At 43.1% G+C, this 17887-nt stretch overlaps 1 protein-coding gene across 2 annotated transcripts in view; it reads right to left on the reverse strand.

Moving 5' to 3' along the window:
• Nucleotides 1-766: 766 nt before the first annotated feature.
• Nucleotides 767-17887, reverse strand: part of LOC133460505 (ephrin type-A receptor 7-like) — a 198319-nt gene continuing 181198 nt past the window's right edge. For both annotated transcript variants that reach the window (XM_061741090.1, XM_061741089.1), the window contains exons 14-18: nucleotides 16993-17079; nucleotides 12926-13078; nucleotides 8502-8692; nucleotides 6313-6477; nucleotides 767-1782 (exon numbers count right to left, since the gene is read on the reverse strand). In XM_061741090.1, coding sequence (XP_061597074.1) covers nucleotides 1668-1782; nucleotides 6313-6477; nucleotides 8502-8692; nucleotides 12926-13078; nucleotides 16993-17079 — 711 coding nt within the window. In that variant the 3' untranslated portion in view covers nucleotides 767-1667. The remainder of the gene's footprint in view (nucleotides 1783-6312; nucleotides 6478-8501; nucleotides 8693-12925; nucleotides 13079-16992; nucleotides 17080-17887) is intronic.

Below are 17887 nucleotides of genomic sequence, written 5' to 3' on the forward strand. Positions count from 1 at the left end.
GCCAGGCAGGAGAAAAATAAAAATAATATTTTAGAGGAGGAAGATTTTTTTTTCATTATGCACTTCGAGAAAAAAGTCAAAATGTGGAGAAAAAAGTTGAAATGTCGAGATTAATGTTCAAGTAGAATTTTGGGAAAAAAGTCGAAATGTTGAGAATAATGTTGAAGTACAATTTCAAGAAAAAAGGTGAAATGTATTTTAACTTTATTTTCGAAATTTTGACTTTATTCTTGAAATTGTATTTCAACATTATTCTCGACATTTCAACTTTTTCAACTTTTTTCTCCCGCCCTTTCACCAACCCCACCCAGGGTGTGCGCGCCGAAGTCATGGGGGAACTTAACACGCACTCAGCACCCACAGCGTCCCCGGCGGGAATTGAACCCAGATTTCGAGGATTTGAGTGAACTTTCACATGTGTTAGTCTGTGTCAAAAACTCCACCGAAGCCAAAGAGCAATATAAACTTTGATTGGATAACTGCCTTGTGCTCGATGCCCCTATTTGCATAAAGCCGAGCAACGCTCAACTTTTCGACGTGCTGCGCAGATGCCCTGGAGCTCCGCTAGCCCTAGTTTCAGTGCTGGCAGCACTTGTTTTAGATGTAACTTCAGTAGTGGCACTTGAAATGAGGCTGTTTGGACAGATTTGATCAGATGATCAGATAATTGACATGAGATGGGCGTGTTCCAGTGAGCTTCCAGCAATGAGGAAAAAGAGGCTTGAAAAGCCTTCTTTAGGGACCTGTCACTGAGTATCAGTAAGATACAGTTAATGTGTCAGACATTTGAGTTGTTCTTGTGATATGCTGCCCCCACATGGTCAGTGGTGGTATTGTTACATAGAGTGGCTTTTATTTAGCTGTGCCCTCAGACTGCATGTACTTGTTTTAATAAAAACTCACCATAAGAATAAAACAACAGAACAAGACATTAAATAAACCACCTTGTGGTGAGAGGTTCCCATCAGTGTCAGAGAACATAAATAAATAAATAAGGATAAATATCAAAAAAAAAAAAGCAGGCCAGCTTTAAAAGCTGGCCTCACTTCTGTACAGAGCAACAAACATGACAGCAGGATCATGTTCCCAAGGACGACATCCTGTGGCATGATGGAAAAAGTGCACAAAGAAAACAGGAGAAAATAAAAAACACGAGGAGGAGCAGCAGCATTCGTCTGCCTGTAACATCATTGGGTGTGAAGAATAGCAGGCTGGAACTGGTGATAATAGAACACCTTTGTGAAGGCGGGCTCCTGGTCCTCTAGTTCCTCCCACCTGGGAAGCTCTGCCATCCTCAGCTGCCGAAATAAATGCTCCATCTTCACTAATGACTGCAGAAATAGTTCCTGTCCATCACAACATACATTGTAGGGAACATTTACCCAAACTAATCCAGACAGAAGCAGCCAGGTCGCAGAAGAGCATCACAAAGTCTCCCTGCTGCTCCCTGCCGCTCGCTTCCTTGGAGACTCTTTGAAAAAGGGAAGAAGGAATGAAGGAAGGCATGAGGACGTGAGGGAAGGAGGAGGAGTGCAGTCAGCTGAAAGACATGCTCATCTTTCCTCGTTGTAGAAGAGACCTCCCCTCTTCTCCAACCCCGTCCATCTGCACACCTGTACACCTGCGCGGGTGGGCGGTAGCAGCTCGAGTCCAGGTGAGTCCTCCGCTCAGACCTGCACACCGCGGCCATGCATCTGGATGACCTGGGCTCTGAGAGTCTGGATGGCAGCAAGGATCAGCTTCTGGTGCTCCAGGGAGGTGATGCCGAGGCTCAGGACGTCCCTGCAGACACAAATGTGCAAATTCAACATCAAATGGGACATTCTCCAAACTGCAGAGCGAGCATGTCCTGAGTTAGCTAATGACGCTTTTCCACTAGTACCTACTCAGCTCCATTTATCTCAACTTGGCTCAACTCAACTTTTGCCTAGTTTCTTTTCCACTACAATCCAGTACCTGGAGCAGATAAGCGGTTGGAGCGAAGCTGCTATGACGTACTTTTGAGTGTGTGACACAAACGAAGAAGAAGACAACAACACTAAAGATGTAGAACCTGGAGGAGATGATATATGTGCTGCTGGGTCTGTGACTTGTGTTTGATACCAAGTTAAAAAAATGAGAGTGAGAGAAGCTTCAAGAGGCGACGCTTTTTAATTTTTTTTTCAGCTCGTCTCGGCGCTGCTGAAAAGTCTGTTGATAGCCACGAGCAGCTATGGACTGAGAAAGCTTCTGGTAGATCTTTTCATTCCTCATCGCCCGTCCAGATCCCTTTGACTTCTCTCCTCAGCCACCAGGTTTATGAACATCTGCACCTCAGAGTTGGATCACGGAGCAGACTCTGACGTCTGACTCCAACCCCCCGACCAATCGGTGGCCTGTAGTGTGATGATGTCAGATACAGCCGACTCAGCCGCTTAGAACCTCAGCAGAGTAGTTACAGAAAAAGTATCTACTCGGCACGTTAGACCCCTAGTGGGAAAGAACCAAACCGAGGCGAGTCGAGTCGAGCGGGCTGAGTAGGTACTAGTGGAAAAGCGCCATTGAACACGGAATATTAAAGAGCATGTGAAATGAGTTCTGCCAGGAACAGCAGTGCTCTGCTTGGACCCACAGTTGTCAAACAGGGTTAGAACTGTTACAATCAGGCAAGTCTACTGGCATGAAGTCCTTGCAACGGATGCACTACCCCCCAGTGCTAATTAGAGGAACTGCAACTTTTGCGATTCTGCACTGAACTTACCCTGCGTTCACACTGAAAGCATCAAAAATCGCCTGACGCCAGCATCTCGCTGCTTGGTGCGTTCACACTGAAAGCTTCATGTACTGTCGACGGCTGCAGTGGGCGGGGCTTGAAGCTGCGCTGCAGAACTGGAGGGAACAGTGGAACAGCCTACACATATAGGGCCTGATTTACTAAAGGTTTGCTTGTGTAAAAACGTGTGCAAACTTGACATCACCCGCAAACCAAAGTGCCAGCTGATCTACCAACAGCGTGCAAAGAGGACTGCGCCTCTCAAATGCGCAAAATAGCACACGCAATTCATTTAGTACTTTTGCCCTGATGAATAATCAATATGGGGCGTACCCGCCAGAAATCGCTAAATACTGGGAGGGGAAGATGCAAATATCTCCATTTACCACGCGCAATGAGATTTACCAAGCCTGAAAGTAATTGCGGGGATTGTGATTGCGTCTGTATTTAATACGTTCGAAAGGAAGGGGCTAATCTCCACATGCAAAAGGAGAAATATTTTATTTGAATGTTAAATCGAGTATTATTCAGCAAAAGGTTGCCACAGGAGGCACATTCATTTTTTTTATTTGTGATAATAAATAAATCACGTGTTTTCATGGAGAAAAAAGTGTTTCTTATTGTGCGCCTATACTTGTTCTGCATTTGTCATACCCCGGTGTTGTGCCGTATTCAGCACCCCTGCCGTGAAAAGCACCCCCTCGTCTGACAAAAATGATATTCTCATTCCGTGTCACGTTCTGTTTAGCGTCCAGTTTTGTGTTAATGATTCATGTTTAAATGCGCTCATGGATTCCACAATAGTCATACTTTCCCACAATCATCCATCCATCCAGACTCTCCATGGCGCAAAGTTTGCGCCGCAAACCGTAAGACGCGCAACACCTCATTTAAATACTGAGGTTTGCACCTGTTATCAATTGCGCACGCAATCTTAGTTGATCACCCGCAAAACACACAACAACAGCACGCGCAAACCTTTTCAGTGCACACGCAATTTAGTACTCTTTATTTAGGATCTTAGTAAATCGGGCCCATAGTGTACACATCTTCAGTTTCGTATTTTACCATAGATCACACTTTGGAAACCTTCTTTATATTTTAGCGTTATTTCCGCGTACATAAGAGTGAGTTTGATGCTCCTTAACAAGTTCGGTCCGCGGATCAACATCAACCGCCAGAGCCCACTCCCGGTGAACCATGAATCCACCTAGGCTGATTTATGGTTCCGCGTCACACCAACGCAGAACCGACGGCGTAGGGTACGCGGCGACGCACACCGCACGGTGCGCGTCACCGCGTACCCTACGCTGTCGATTTAACGCGGAACCATAAAACCATAAATCAGGCTAAGCTGCAGCCTGTCTGCGCTGATCACTGACACACCGGGTCGGAGTGGATTTGTTCATGATGTTTAAACTGTGTTTTGTGATTAATAAGCACTGTTTTGAATTATTTTGCGTTGGATCAATGTAGCAAATAAAATCGTTGGGACCATCCAGCTCCTCAACCATCAGTTATTGTTTCACATGAGCAGTTCAGGTAAAAACGGCAGTCAAATCAGCAAAAATGTCAGTTTGCTGGATGAAATATATTAATTCCTGATAAAATAAGTTTGTTAGTGCACAGCTCTGCTCATGTGTGCATGTGAATGAGTGTACATTTGTGTGTACACGAAAGTACAATCTGCATTGAGGGTTCTTGCTTCGGGAATCCTGGTCTGTGATTGGACGCTGCCTCGGCGTCGCTGCTGCTCATTTGCATAAAGTTCAGATTTTTCAACTTCAAATTGATGCGCTGCTCCGGCTGCTCCCGACGCCTCCGCTGCCTCCGCTGCTCTCGCTGCTCCCGCTGCCTCTCGACGCGTGTTTTCATAGACAATGAATGGCAGCTGGCTGCCTATGACGCCCGTGACGCTTTCAGTGTGAACGCAGGGTAAGCCTGGAACCTGGAGCGTTGCCTCTTGAAGCAGTTATGGTACTCATGTGACCGGCTTCAGGTTGTGCCATAGTGTAGTCTCTTTAATGGTGGCATACTACATACTACGCACATTTAGTATGTACATACTGTGTACTACTTTGTGTGTGGTTTTTTTTGTCATAGCCCACAAGTACTTAGTACTCCAAGGTCATACAGTGTGCATTTTAAATGACGGAGTCTAAAGTCTTGGAACTAAAGATCATCTGAAATAATTCTGACCTAATCTCCGGACCAGCCAGTAAAGGTGATCCACCTTGTCTCGCTGATCGTGACTGGTATCACAATTTTCTCATTTGCTTCTTTTTTTCATTAAGTATTTCTGGCTAAAAAGAAAAGTTATAAATGAACTGCAGCTTTTTTTGTTATGCTTATTGTTGATTGTTAACTGTCACCATATGTTGCTACGCTATTCTACTTCCATCGTAAGTGCCTTCATGTTTATAAAATGTATCATGTATAATGTTTATCTCAGGTGTGGTGGTGGAAGTGTCATGACTGAGGGGCACATAGGATTGCCAACATGATTTTTTTTTTCTTTTTGGCTTTATTTTTTGTTCAAACAGGAAAAAATGATGCAGTGAAAGAACTCCATCTTGTTGTTTGTCTGAGGTTGTATTTGCCTGATACCCCCGACCAACAACTTTATTCTGGTTTTTCTTACTTTTGAACATGACTGTTCATGAATCGAAGTGGTTCTCCTGAGTCTTGAAGCGTGACGGCTAAAATAAAGGGTTTTTAACAATATAACAAAAGTGCTCAGACCTGAACAACAGTCTGAACCTGTCCGTCACGGACACATAGGTTTATTCCATGTAATAGTCAATCCACTAACTTTTCTACTTAGAAAATCTTTTTTTTTAATTAAGGGAATTGCAAAATTAAATCAATTAACTTTCCATTAATTATTTTGCTTTAAAAATGTATATAGTGACGATGAACCCCATTGATAATCCTGAAATCACCTCATGCAGTTTGTATGCAGCTGAGGTGGCATCTGGTTGACAGCAAAAACACCAGTAAGTAATTTTGATATAATTGTAAATCTATTTAGGCAGTAAAGGGTTAAAGAAAATCATTAAAGCTATGATTCTCATAAATCTTCAGTTATTTTCAATTGTGAATAAACAACGTGAGCATTTTTTGCTTCCTGAAAACCTTTTTTTTTTTAAGTTTGATATCAAAGATACAGACCAAAACTTAGGCCACACCCACAATTTTTTCTGCACATAACTTTGAAACAGATTTTCTTATAAACATTAAGTCAACTACTTGTCACCAGTATTGTCTGTAGATTAATTATATTACGTTTTTTGAGAACTGGACAAAACTCATTAGACTAGTTTATTTTACTTTCACTTTATTGAAAGTGGCAAAAAAAAAATTATGGAGAAAATAGCACAAAAAATTGGGATTAATCTGAGACACTTCACAGAATCAGAGGAAAGAAGAACTTTTTAATCCAGCCTATGCGATTCTTGAGATACGACACAAAACATACATTTTCGTACAGCGCCACCTGCTTGCCGGACGGTTTTCAAACGTGTCCACCTACGATCATGCCCCCTGTAGGAGCTACTCACTGTACAGTCATCCGCGCTACTGACTCCAGGTAGCAATATCCAGCCGCCGTGAAGTTGTCCTTGTATCGGCCCATGTCCACGGCGTCCAGCCACTCGCCCACCGAGTTGAAGGATGGGAACGTGGGCAGCGGCCGTTCTGCCAGGGTGATCGATGAGCTTAGAGTTCTGCAGGAGAAATAACCGAAGTTAACGCAGAGCCGGCCCAAGGCATAAGTGAACTAAGCGGCTGCTTAGGACCCCGTGAGGGTTAGAAAAAAGAATTATATTTAAAACCAAAACTAAAGTAGATAACGTGTTTACAGTAAATGGTTTATAAATGATCTATTTGATTATTTTGTTTCTTTTAGTAGGCCTACACTGTAGATGACACTCAGTATCACACTTAGTACAATATCACTTTAAATATTAAGGGCCAAATCCACAAAAGGATTGCGCGGCTTTTGCGGCCGCTAAACCGGTGCAAATGAGACAAAAAGAGAGCGTCTAATTCACAAAGCACCCGCAAATGGTGAATTGCTCCACAAACTGCGCTGCCAAGCAAATAGTGGCAGTCTGCGCCGGTGCCATTTGCATGCATGCAAATTAGGTAATATTCATACATTCGGCGCAAAATTGCCCCCTTTCTATGCAAATAAGCCTCATTGCAAAAAGCGCCTAATTCACAAAGGCCAGCGCTATTTGCCACACGCAAAAATAGTGGAGCAAATACCGTGTTTCAGAAGCGTGTATTAAACTGCGCGCAAACTCCTCACTCCCCGTCTGTCTCTGTTTCTCTCTCTCTTCAATGTCATTCAAGCCTGTGTGATACTGAATGATATTAAAGGTGAAATCTACAGTCAGACATGACTGTAAACAGTCAGATCAAGTGGGGTTGTGGACTTATCTCAGATTTGAAAATAAAAATAACAGGACGGAGCTCAGGATTCATCCATACAGTAAGGGGCTGCTTTATTACAAACAATTCCACCATATAAACATAATCTAGAATGTGTGTGTTTAACAGCTGACCTGTAGGTGTGTGTAGCAAAACACAGAACATGAATTACCGTCAGATCCTTATCTGGGACCTCATCTATAAAGCTTGCTTGCGCACAAAAAGGGCCTGAAAGATGCAGCGACGCGCACTGCATGTTGCGCGTCGCCGCGTAACCTACGCCGTATGCTCTGCGTCGATTTAACGCGGAACCATAAATCAGCCTTGAGCAGCACTGAGGGAGGAGGGAGGAGGGGGAGCGGGGCTCCCGTCCCCTCTTCGCACAGTGTCTTGAGGATTTACAGGCTGAGCCTACCGTTAGTTCTTAAACTGTAAAAAAAAAAAAAAAAACTGGGGGAGAGAGACAAAAGCATGAGTTTGAAAAGTGGGGGGGCATGTCCCCCCTGTTCCCAGTAGAAATTGCGCCCTTGCGCCTCACGGCGTTTTATTTTCACTCGCTTTATTTTTTATTTCTGCAGTTTTCATTATGGACCAATCTGTGTGCTGAAATATGGAGAACACTGGAAACGGCTCCGCTCGACTCAGACAAGTGCAAATTGCACTCAGCTCCAAAACTTTATGGGCGTGTTTGCGCTGGTATATCATTAGAGCAAAATCTTTTGTGAATAGGACCTTAAAGCGGGGCAAATTGCGGGCGCAGATGCAGCGCACTTCACAGCGCTATTTGCGGGCGCAATCTATTCTTTGTGGATTTGGCCCTAAGTGTAAATGAACCCCAGGCTGCTCTTGTAGCTGAATTTGCTACCATTTCAGATTAAAAATCATAGATGGGTAAAAACATGCCGGGCTGACAATAGGATGATGGAAACAACACTGCTGCAACTTTGCAGCTCTGTGACGTTTTATCTATTGCTTCTTTCTGTGGCCAGTAAGGGCAGTTGCTGAAAATATTAAATGAAAGATTTTTCTGCAAATTTGTTAATCTGTTGTCTGCTTCCATGGTCTAAATCACTGTGGATTACAATCTAACTACAACAAAAAGTTCTTACATCCAGTTTTACAAGTGTAAGAGAAGGGGGAAGAACATGAAATAAGTTTACTGTGGGTGTGTGAATGATAAATAATCAGGATTATTGGCAATAATAGAGGGCCCCAAAATCTAATTTTGCTTCCCCATGGAGGCTTGGGCCGGCCGTGGGTTAACGGGACTGAGTGCGCCCAGACCTCTGTTTTTTAAACTGTCTCTCCACCGTACCGGCGAGCCAGCGTGGACGACCCGATGCCATCTGGCGAGCGGATGCTCTTGCTGAGCGCGGAGTGGATCTGGCTGAAGCTGGGCCTCTCCGTCCGGTCCTTCTGCCAGCAGTCCAGCATCAGCTGGTGGAGGTGCGGAGGGCAGTTAACCGGGGCTGGCAGCCTGAAGCCGTCCTCGATGGCCTTGATGATCTGCACACACAATGACGTGAGTGAATCACGTGAGAGCCTGAACATGTGACTTGTGCAGGATGAATAAAGATACTGTGAACAAAAAAAGTAAGTGAACCACCCTTGTGATTAATTGATTTTCTGCATTCATTTGCCATAAAGTTTGATCTGCACAATATCAGACAAACACAATTCAGCAGGTACTTTCAGATCACTCAGAGCACTTTCACACTGGTTGACTAATGGCGCTTTTCCACTAGTACCTACTCAGCTCGACTCGCCTCGGTTTGTCACTTTTCCACCAGGGGTCTAACATGCCGAGTAGATACTTTTTCTGTAACTACTCTGCCGAGGTTCTAAGCGGCTAAGACGGCTGCATCTGAAGTCATCACACTACAGGCCACCGATTGGTCGGGGGGTTGGAGTCAGACGTCTGAGTCAGGAGGCGGAAATCAGAGAAAGAGCGACTCGCAATCACACAATCAAATACGTCACAGCAGCTTCGCTCCAACCTTCCTACTTCTGATCTGGGTATTGAAAAGAAACGAGGGCAAGGCGAGTCGAGGAGTGGCAAGTCGAGTCGGGCTGAGTAGGTACTAGTGGAAAAGCGCCATTAGTTGTGGAGCACATCAAGGCTCCATTTTGGGGCCCCATTCTCTTTTCATTGAATTAAATATGGAAGAGGGAAAAGTTAACAGATAGAAGTGAGACCTCATTTTCTCTGAGTTTGGAGACAACAGCCCTAACTAAGAGACAGAAAGCCGAGCTAGGCTTAGGACCGATGAAGATGTGATGAGCATGAATAGGATGGAGAGGATGTACATCATAGGATTAGCAGGATTAAACGTCTTGAAGGTAAAGTCAGAGTCTAGAGTGAGATGGTTTGGACACATAAAGAGAAAGGAAAGTGGATATGCTGGTGGAAGGAAATGGAGCTACCAGCTAGGAGAAAAAGACACAACAGGAGGTTTCAGGATGTGGAAAAGAGGAAATCTTCTCTTTTCCGTGAACAGGTGTGAAGTTAAAAGAGGCATGTTTTAATGAATATGCGCTGAGCAGGACGGTGTTTCCTCTCAGCCTGTGTCTGATTACCTACCTTTCCTACTGAGAGATCAGGAGGTGAGAGGTCAGGCTCCTAGATTGGCAGGAATATTATCCCACTTTAAACTGATAGATTACACCATAACGGGATTGTTGGCAGGCCTATCCACCTGCGATCCAATGTGCCCTTTCCCCACCGGCTCTGATTAAATGGAAAATGTCAAACGCTGAGAAGCATTTACGAATGCTCTTTAGTGAGATAGAAGCTGAAGGGCCTGGAGGCTGGGAGTGGGGGGGGGGGTTATGAAATAATGCTGCTGATGGATGTCATTTCTGTGATTGTACTCCAACTCTAATGCTTCCTTTCAGGAGATTGTATTTCTTAGAGTGGCTAATATACATATTTACATGACATGTTTCTGTGTTCTTTTGACAGAAAGTCTCCTGTGAGCTGTTACACCAAACACTTTCTAAATGGAGACAACATTAGTTTGATGCAGCAGAACACAAAAGATATCTGGATTTAGGAGGATTTTTAGTGGGTCAGGTTCTGCTGGGGCCTTTATCGTCATAGTCGCTTTGTTTCGGCTCTTATAGACCTGATGGGAAAACGCTGCGTCCAAGTATCACAGAATAACAGGACGTGTCGTCGTAGGTGTGCTGGATAAAAAGGCTGGAGTCGAGTTCGGAGGTGGTTACGACCCGTTTCAACCGACTAACCTGCAGTTGCAGCACCAGTGTGTCACCGAACACCACAGTCACTCAGAGGATCTGATCACTTTCATGCTTGAGTATCTGAAAGCTACGGAAGAGTATAAAGGCCATGCAGGAGAAAAAATATTTGAGAGGGGAAGATTTTTTTTTATTTTGCACTTCGAGAAAAAAGTTGAAATGTCGAGAAAAAAGTCGAAATGTAGAGATTAATGTTGAAATACAATTTCAAGAATAAAGTCGAAATTTCAACATTAATCTTGACATTTGACATTGTCGAAATGTCGATAAAAAAGTTGAAGTGTAGAGATTAATGTTGAAATACAATTTCGATAAAAAAGTTGAAATGTGGAGATTAAAGGGATTGTGACATGAAAAACAAATTTTTCTTGATTTTTTGTGTTTTGTTGGGTGTCTTGACATCAATTACACCCAAAAAACAACGAACTTTTAACATTCAGTGTATTGTGTGCTTTCTGGGATTTTCCGCATAACTATGCAAAAACGGCGCATGTGGTTTGGTGGCGGATCGTTACGTAACGATCCGCTAAATCACCGCCCCCTCCACCCAGCTCCCTGTCTCCTCTCCTCTCCAGCGCACCACAAAGGCTGATTTATGGTTCCGCGTTACACCGACGCAGACCCTACGGCGTAGGGTTACGCGGCGACGCGCAACATACGCTGAACCCTACGGCGTAGGCTCTGCGTCGATTTAACACGGAACCATAAATGAGGCTTAACACGCCTCTTTTGTTCTAATCCCCGGAGGAAAACTGCTAAGAAGACCCGCGGCCACTGACTGGACTTAAGATAAGGGGACAGTGCTGCTTGCATGCCTTTATTTTTATGATTGTTTGCTGTGGTTCGCCCTCCTGCTTTTCCGTGCATGCTTCGCCTGTCGCTCCGACGCCGCTGTGAGCGTATGGCTGGAGGAGGAGGAGGTTTGGAGGAGGAGCGGAGCAATGATTGACAGGAAAGGGGGGAAAGGAAGCATTTTTCACGGCGCAAAAAAACACTGTAATAAAAAGCCAGGAAAAGATTACTAGAGTGAAGTTTTTCTTGTTACACTCTTTTAGACACATTTGAGGGATGTTGCCCAAGACTTTTAATAGTGTTAAAAGCATGTTTAAAATGATGTCACAATACCTTTAATGTTGAAATACAATTTCAAGAATAAAGTCTGGGAATAAAGTCAAAATTTCAACATTAATCTCGACATTTCGACTTTTTTCTCGACATTTCGACTTTTTTCTCGAAGTGCATAATGAAAAAAAGATCTTCCTACTCTAAAATATATATTTTTATTTTTCTCCTGCCTGGGCCTAATACTATAATAATAAAAAAAGCTGTACACACTTGATAGGAGAAATAAACATCACTTCTGCTAAATTTGTCTCCAAAATTTGTCTCCAACATGGGAGACAAATCCTGTTTGGGTTAAGGAAGCTGATGGGTCACATGATTTTCTGCTATACCGGAAGTGTAGAATTCATTTCAATTCTGCATCACTGTATTGATCTTAAGACACTGTTCCAGAATCTCTGCATTGTGAAGCGAACTTCGCAAAGCAGAGGCAAAATAGTCAGTCTTTTCCTCTTACTACAAATACAATTCATAAATAGGTTGGGAAAAAAATGTTGGGGGGGCTCAACTGGGGCTCAAATCTGATTGGTTCAGACATGAACAGGCGTGAAAAGTGAAAAACAAGGAGGCGAAGCGTAAGTAAAAGACATAAAAGGAAAGTAAAAGAGTTTAGGACAAAAGAAAATACATCACATTAAAGACATTGTACAAATAACTAAATAAAATAAAAAATACATCAAAAAACCACAAACATTGAATTAAGAAGAAACTATATGGTCATTCCTTTGTGGCTTTTTGGTTTTCTGGACTTCTGGTAAATAAGAAAAAGTCATATTGATCCGATCGAAGAAAAGGAAAAAAGGAAGCTGGTGAAGGGATAAAAAAAGAGAAAAAGAGGCTTTTGAACAGATAAGTAAATAAAGAAAAAGCAGGCCGGTGAACTGATGAAAAAAGAGAAAAAAGATAAGAGTGAACTGATGAAAAATAAAGAAAACAGGCGGGGGAACTGATGGAGAAAGAAAAAACAGGCTGATGGTCCTGGTGATGGATGCAGGACTCCTGCTAGCTCACCAGGCTCTCTAATATAAACTAATTTGAATCTTTTGAAAGAAGTTCGATTTTCCAGAAGGGCTTAATCGAGAAGTATGGCAGGAGAGGACAATCGTTGGCCTCATGAAGGAGGTCAACGTGTCCTTAAACGGCAACAGGATTGGTCACGCAGCTGCTGCAGACTTATGGTAGGGGGTTAAACCCTGCAGAAGCTCTCACATGCACTGAGGCTCTGCTTTAATGAGATCCATGCTGGGTGGGTCTGCATGGAGAGCTCAGTGATGCAGGGGATCAGGGAGGCTGGTAAAGTATAGATGTTAATTTAAAAAAGAAAGGGAGTGAAGATTACTAAAGAGTAAGAAAACTCACATCCTGGTTGCCCATGTCCCAGTAGGGCCTCTCCCCGTAGGACATCACCTCCCACATGACGATGCCGAAGCTCCAGACGTCAGAGGCGGAGGAGAAGCGGTGGTACTGGATGGCTTCCGGAGCAGTCCACAGAACCACGCTCTTCCCACCGTGCTGCATGAGAGGAGAGGCGAGGAGTTAGAGCCTTAATATCCTCTTTGAAAAGTAAAGAGCACATTTCAGTTGATCAGGGGGAGGATTCCCCTGGAGGGAAAGAACATAATGGTCATTATTTCTACCAGAGAGCCTGATTTAACAATCACCACTTTCACGACTCCCGTTATTTCTTTGTGGGTCATTAAACTGGCCAAAATTCAGCTCATTTTTAGCTCATTTTAATCTGTGCTAGACCAAACGTTTACACAACAAAAGGTACTTGAGATTCATATTACTGATACGGAACAGGTTTCATCCAAGAAGAATGTACAAGATTCACATGATGGCCACTCAGTATGCTAACAGAAATAGTCCAGGGTTCAACTATGATTCAGCTCCAAAACACTCCAATGGACTGTAGTAGAGTCCAATGGCCTCTAATGGCGCTTTTCCACTAGCACCTACTCAGCCCGCTCGACTTGACTCGCCTCGGTTTGGTTCTTTCCCACTAGGGGTCTAACTTGCCGAGTAGATACTTTTTCTGTAACTACTCTGCCGAGGTTCTAAGCTGCTGAGTCGGGCTGTATCACACTACAGGCCACCGATTGGTCGGGGGGTTGGAGTCAGACGTCAGATGCTGAATTGTTATGGAAAAGAAACTTGGCCGAGTTGAGTTGAGCTGAGTTGAGTAGAGCTGAGTAGGTACTAGTGGAAAAGCGCCATAAGTGGTCTCCAACAGGCTCTAAAAGATTTAAACAGACTATAGTGTACTCCAGTGGGCCCTAAAGGACTCTGATGGGCCCCAACAGAGTCCAACAGACAAGTAGACTCCAGTGGGCACTGATGTACTTCATTGTACTTCCAACTAGGGCTGGGAATTGAGAACCGTTCCCAGTAATTCCATTCCGTGGAATCGTTAACCCGTCTGCATAACCATTCCTTTAACGGTTCTGCCAACGTCTGATGAATTTGCTTGATGACGTCATGTATATACGCTTTGTATTTTGGCTCAGAATGTTTACAACATTGCATGGAAGCAGAAACACACCAAAGTTGGTTAGATTTCACAAAGAAGGACAATACTAGGGCCAGGTGCAACCCTAGACCAATGGATGAAGCTTTTGGTCATGTGACCCATTGGTTTCTGAATATCTCGATACACCGTTTGATATATTGACTCGACGGTAAAATCAAAAATGATCATCCCATTTACTGGTTTCATACAAATGGATAGTTGCTTCGTGAAGGGCTGTAGCTCGACAATTACAGTTAAGGTAGTGATGACGGCCAGCGTTTGGCTGAGCCAACTGCCAATGTTGAAACAGTGTTGGGAAATACCTCCAACACTGAAACATTTTCTGCATAAAAACTGTTAATGTCCAAAAGTTGATAATTGCGATTGTATTTATGTCACAATGTTCATTTGAAAAGGTTCATGTTTTTCAGCTTAAGCCAGCTTTGATTTAAATGAAGTTGAGTGCAAATTAAATTGTTAATGTAACCAAAGTAATTTGTAATATATTTGTACCGTATATAACTGGATGACAACCGATAAGATAATCGATAAGGAACCGAATCGATAAGCGGTATCGATAATGGAACTGGAATGGGTAAATTCTCAACAATTCCCATCCCTACTCCCAGCAGACTTCAAAGGACACCAATGAACTCCAGCCCAACCAACCTACTATCCTCCAGATGCTATTGGACTGGACTGTAACAGACTGAAGTGGGCTCCAACTTCCAAAAGACTCAAATGAACTCTAGTAGACACTAGTCAACTCTGTCAGACTCCAGTGGGCTACAACAGGCTCCAAAAGGACATCAGCAGACTGCACTAGATTTCAGTCGGGTCTAACACACTTCAGTAGGCTTGAACAAACTCCAAAGGTCTCCAAACAACTCTAGTAGAGCTCACTTTTATTCCACACATAAAGAATATTACGAAAATAGGTTTTTACCATCTTAAGAACATAGCCAGAGTCCGCCCGTTTCTCTCTCAGGCCAGCACGGAGGTGCTGATGCATGCTTTTATCTCTAGTCGTTTAGATTATTGTAATGCCCTGCTCTCTGGTCTTCCTAAAAAGAGTATTAAGAACTTACAATTACTACAGAACTCAGCAGCTCACGTGCTGACGAGGACCAGAGGGCGGGAGCACATTACACCTGTTTTAAAATCGCTGCATTGGCTCCCCGTCCGTTTCAGGATTGATTTTAAGGTTCTTTTACTGGTTTTTAAGTGTCTTAACGGTCTTGGGCCATCTTATTTATCTGATCTGCTTTTACTGTATCAACCCTCACGGACCCTGAGGTCCTCTGGCACCAGCCTTTTAACCATTCCCCGAACCGCGACCAAAACCCACGGTGAGGCTGCATTCAGCCATTATGGCCCCGCTTTATGGAACAGCCTGCCAGAGAACCTCAGGACCGCAGAGAATGTTGATATTTTTAAAAGGAGGCTCAAGACACACCTTTTTAGTTTGGCTTTTATCTGATCTCATTTACCTATTGTTTTTAGCTATGTATTGTGTCTACTTCTTTAGCTGTTTTATCATCTCTAAAACTTTAATCCATTTTAGTGACTTTTTACTTTATGTTATTTATTATTCATCTTAAGTTTTATATAGATTTCTCTAAAATTTTACACTTTTAGGCATTTCTTACTTTCTTTTAATCTTTTAGTTTTTAGCTCCAGTGTTTCCTCAGGGGGGTCGTTCACACTGGGAGGTGTGCCTGCTCCGCCCATGGGGGTGTCGTCATGGGGATCCCTCAGGCCTGGGTAGCTGGGGGAGGGCTCCACCTTCTGTGTGGGGTCTGCCCCGGTCTGTCCGGGTTGGGGGGGTCTCTGTGGCGATGCTTCTGGTGGTCGTGGTCGGTGGAGCTTCTCAGTGTGGACGGCCACCCATAGGTAGTGTTTTCCTCACCTGGATCGTTAGTGCTAAGCCATGTCACCAGTCCACTTATTGTGTGTGTGTGTGTGGGTGTGGGCGTGTGAGTGTGTGCACATGTATATGAGTGTGAGTGAGTGTGTGTGTACGCGTGGGGGGTGGGGTCGTATGGAATGTTTTAAATTGTGTTTTTTATTGTTATTTTATTCTGCATGTAAAGCACCATGTGTTGCATTTTATATTGTATGATATGGCGCTATACAAATAAATAAAGTTTAAGTTTAAGTTTAGTAGAGTCCAATGGGCTCCATAAGAATCCAGCTGGTTCTAATGGTCTTAAGCAGACTTCAATGGACTCCAGACAACCTCAGAAGACCCACATTTAACAGTGCCCAGTCCTTTTTAAAGTTATGCTGAAAGTTTGGTCCTGACAACTAACCTGATCTCCTGAGCCGCGGTCAAAACATACTTGGTTGTTGCTGCACAGACAAAACCTTCTGCTTTTAAAATGATCCCTGATGCTCCTTCTCTTGTGGATGAGAACTGCCCTAACTCTATGATGTCATAGAGGGCTTATTTGAGAAATAAACTCTCCAGAAGGAAGTGTTCTAAGAACGCTAAAATCTGTGCATTCTGTACATAGAAGTAGCTACTAAACGTGGTAGTCTAGTGGCTACAGAGTCTACTGACTTGAATCTAAAGGATCCCAGGTTCAAGCCCCGGAATGGCAACCAAGATGAACCATTTTGGGCCCCTGAGCAAGGCCCTTAACCCTAATTGCTCCACAAATGGTGTGTTCTCTCAGATGTAAGTCGCTTTGGATAAAAGTGTCTTCTAAAGGACAGTAGTAGTAGTAATAGTAAACATGTTATCATGTTTTTATAAGGCAGTGGTCACATCTAAGATTAACATTCTTCCTAATAATAGAGTAGATGTTTCAGAAAACATAGAAAAACTGAATAAGGCCACTTTAACAAACAGTCCTGTGAGTAGGAGTAAATGGCAGTGAGGAAGAGAATCACGTTCAGGTCCCAATGATCTCACCAGGGTGGTGTAGATGGCCTCTATCTTGTCCTCCTGAAGTGGTCTGAAGCCAGACACCTTACAGCTCAGATTGGAGTTCACCAGCACCTGAGATAAAGAACACAAACTGATCATCATATGTGGAGGTGAAACAATGTTCCATCTTGTTGGGAGAGGTTCTAGTCCCTCTAGGGAAAAGCAACTGCTGATGAGAACAAATGCCCATCAATTTCTGGGCAGACGTATATTACTTTTGGGGGGATCCTATAGAAGATTTGTAAAACTCTTCTGACCACATGGGGAAAAAGTATTCCAAGGGAGCTCAAACAACAGCCTTGTGCTTCTGACAGAGCCTTTCGTAGTGGAACTAAGTGCAAGACCATCTCCACTCATTAGTACACTGACGGGTATCTGCCGGCACAGCAGATCCCATATGCCCCCATGTGGTCAGAAGTGGTATTGTTACAACGAATGTTTTTAAGATGATCTGTGATGATGTGTTAATTATGGAGGTAGATTTGTGTCTTAATTATTCAATCAAAAAAAAGATTGCTTCAATCAAAAATATATATTTTCAATAAAAATAATTTCTCTTCAATAAAAACAAAATTTTAATCAAAGAAAAAAAAGTGTTTGAATGCAAATAAATATTTGAGACTCAAAAAAATGCATTTGAACACTGTTTTTCTTTGATTGGAAATGTTTTCTTTGATAGAAGTGAAGCTTTTTTGTTTGAAGTAACTTTTTTGATTGAAGTAGTGTTGTTTTGTGTTTGGGCCATATTATGGGTAGGACATTTGTGTCTTTATAATTTAATCAAAAAAGGAGTTGCTTAAAAAAAAAAGATTTACAATCAAAGAAAAAAAGTGTTTGAATGCAAAAAAATATTTGAGATCCCAAAAATTGCATTTGAACA

The sequence above is a fragment of the Cololabis saira genome, chromosome 15, assembly GCF_033807715.1.
Source record: "Cololabis saira isolate AMF1-May2022 chromosome 15, fColSai1.1, whole genome shotgun sequence".
NCBI classification, from domain to species: Eukaryota; Metazoa; Chordata; class Actinopteri; order Beloniformes; family Belonidae; genus Cololabis; species Cololabis saira.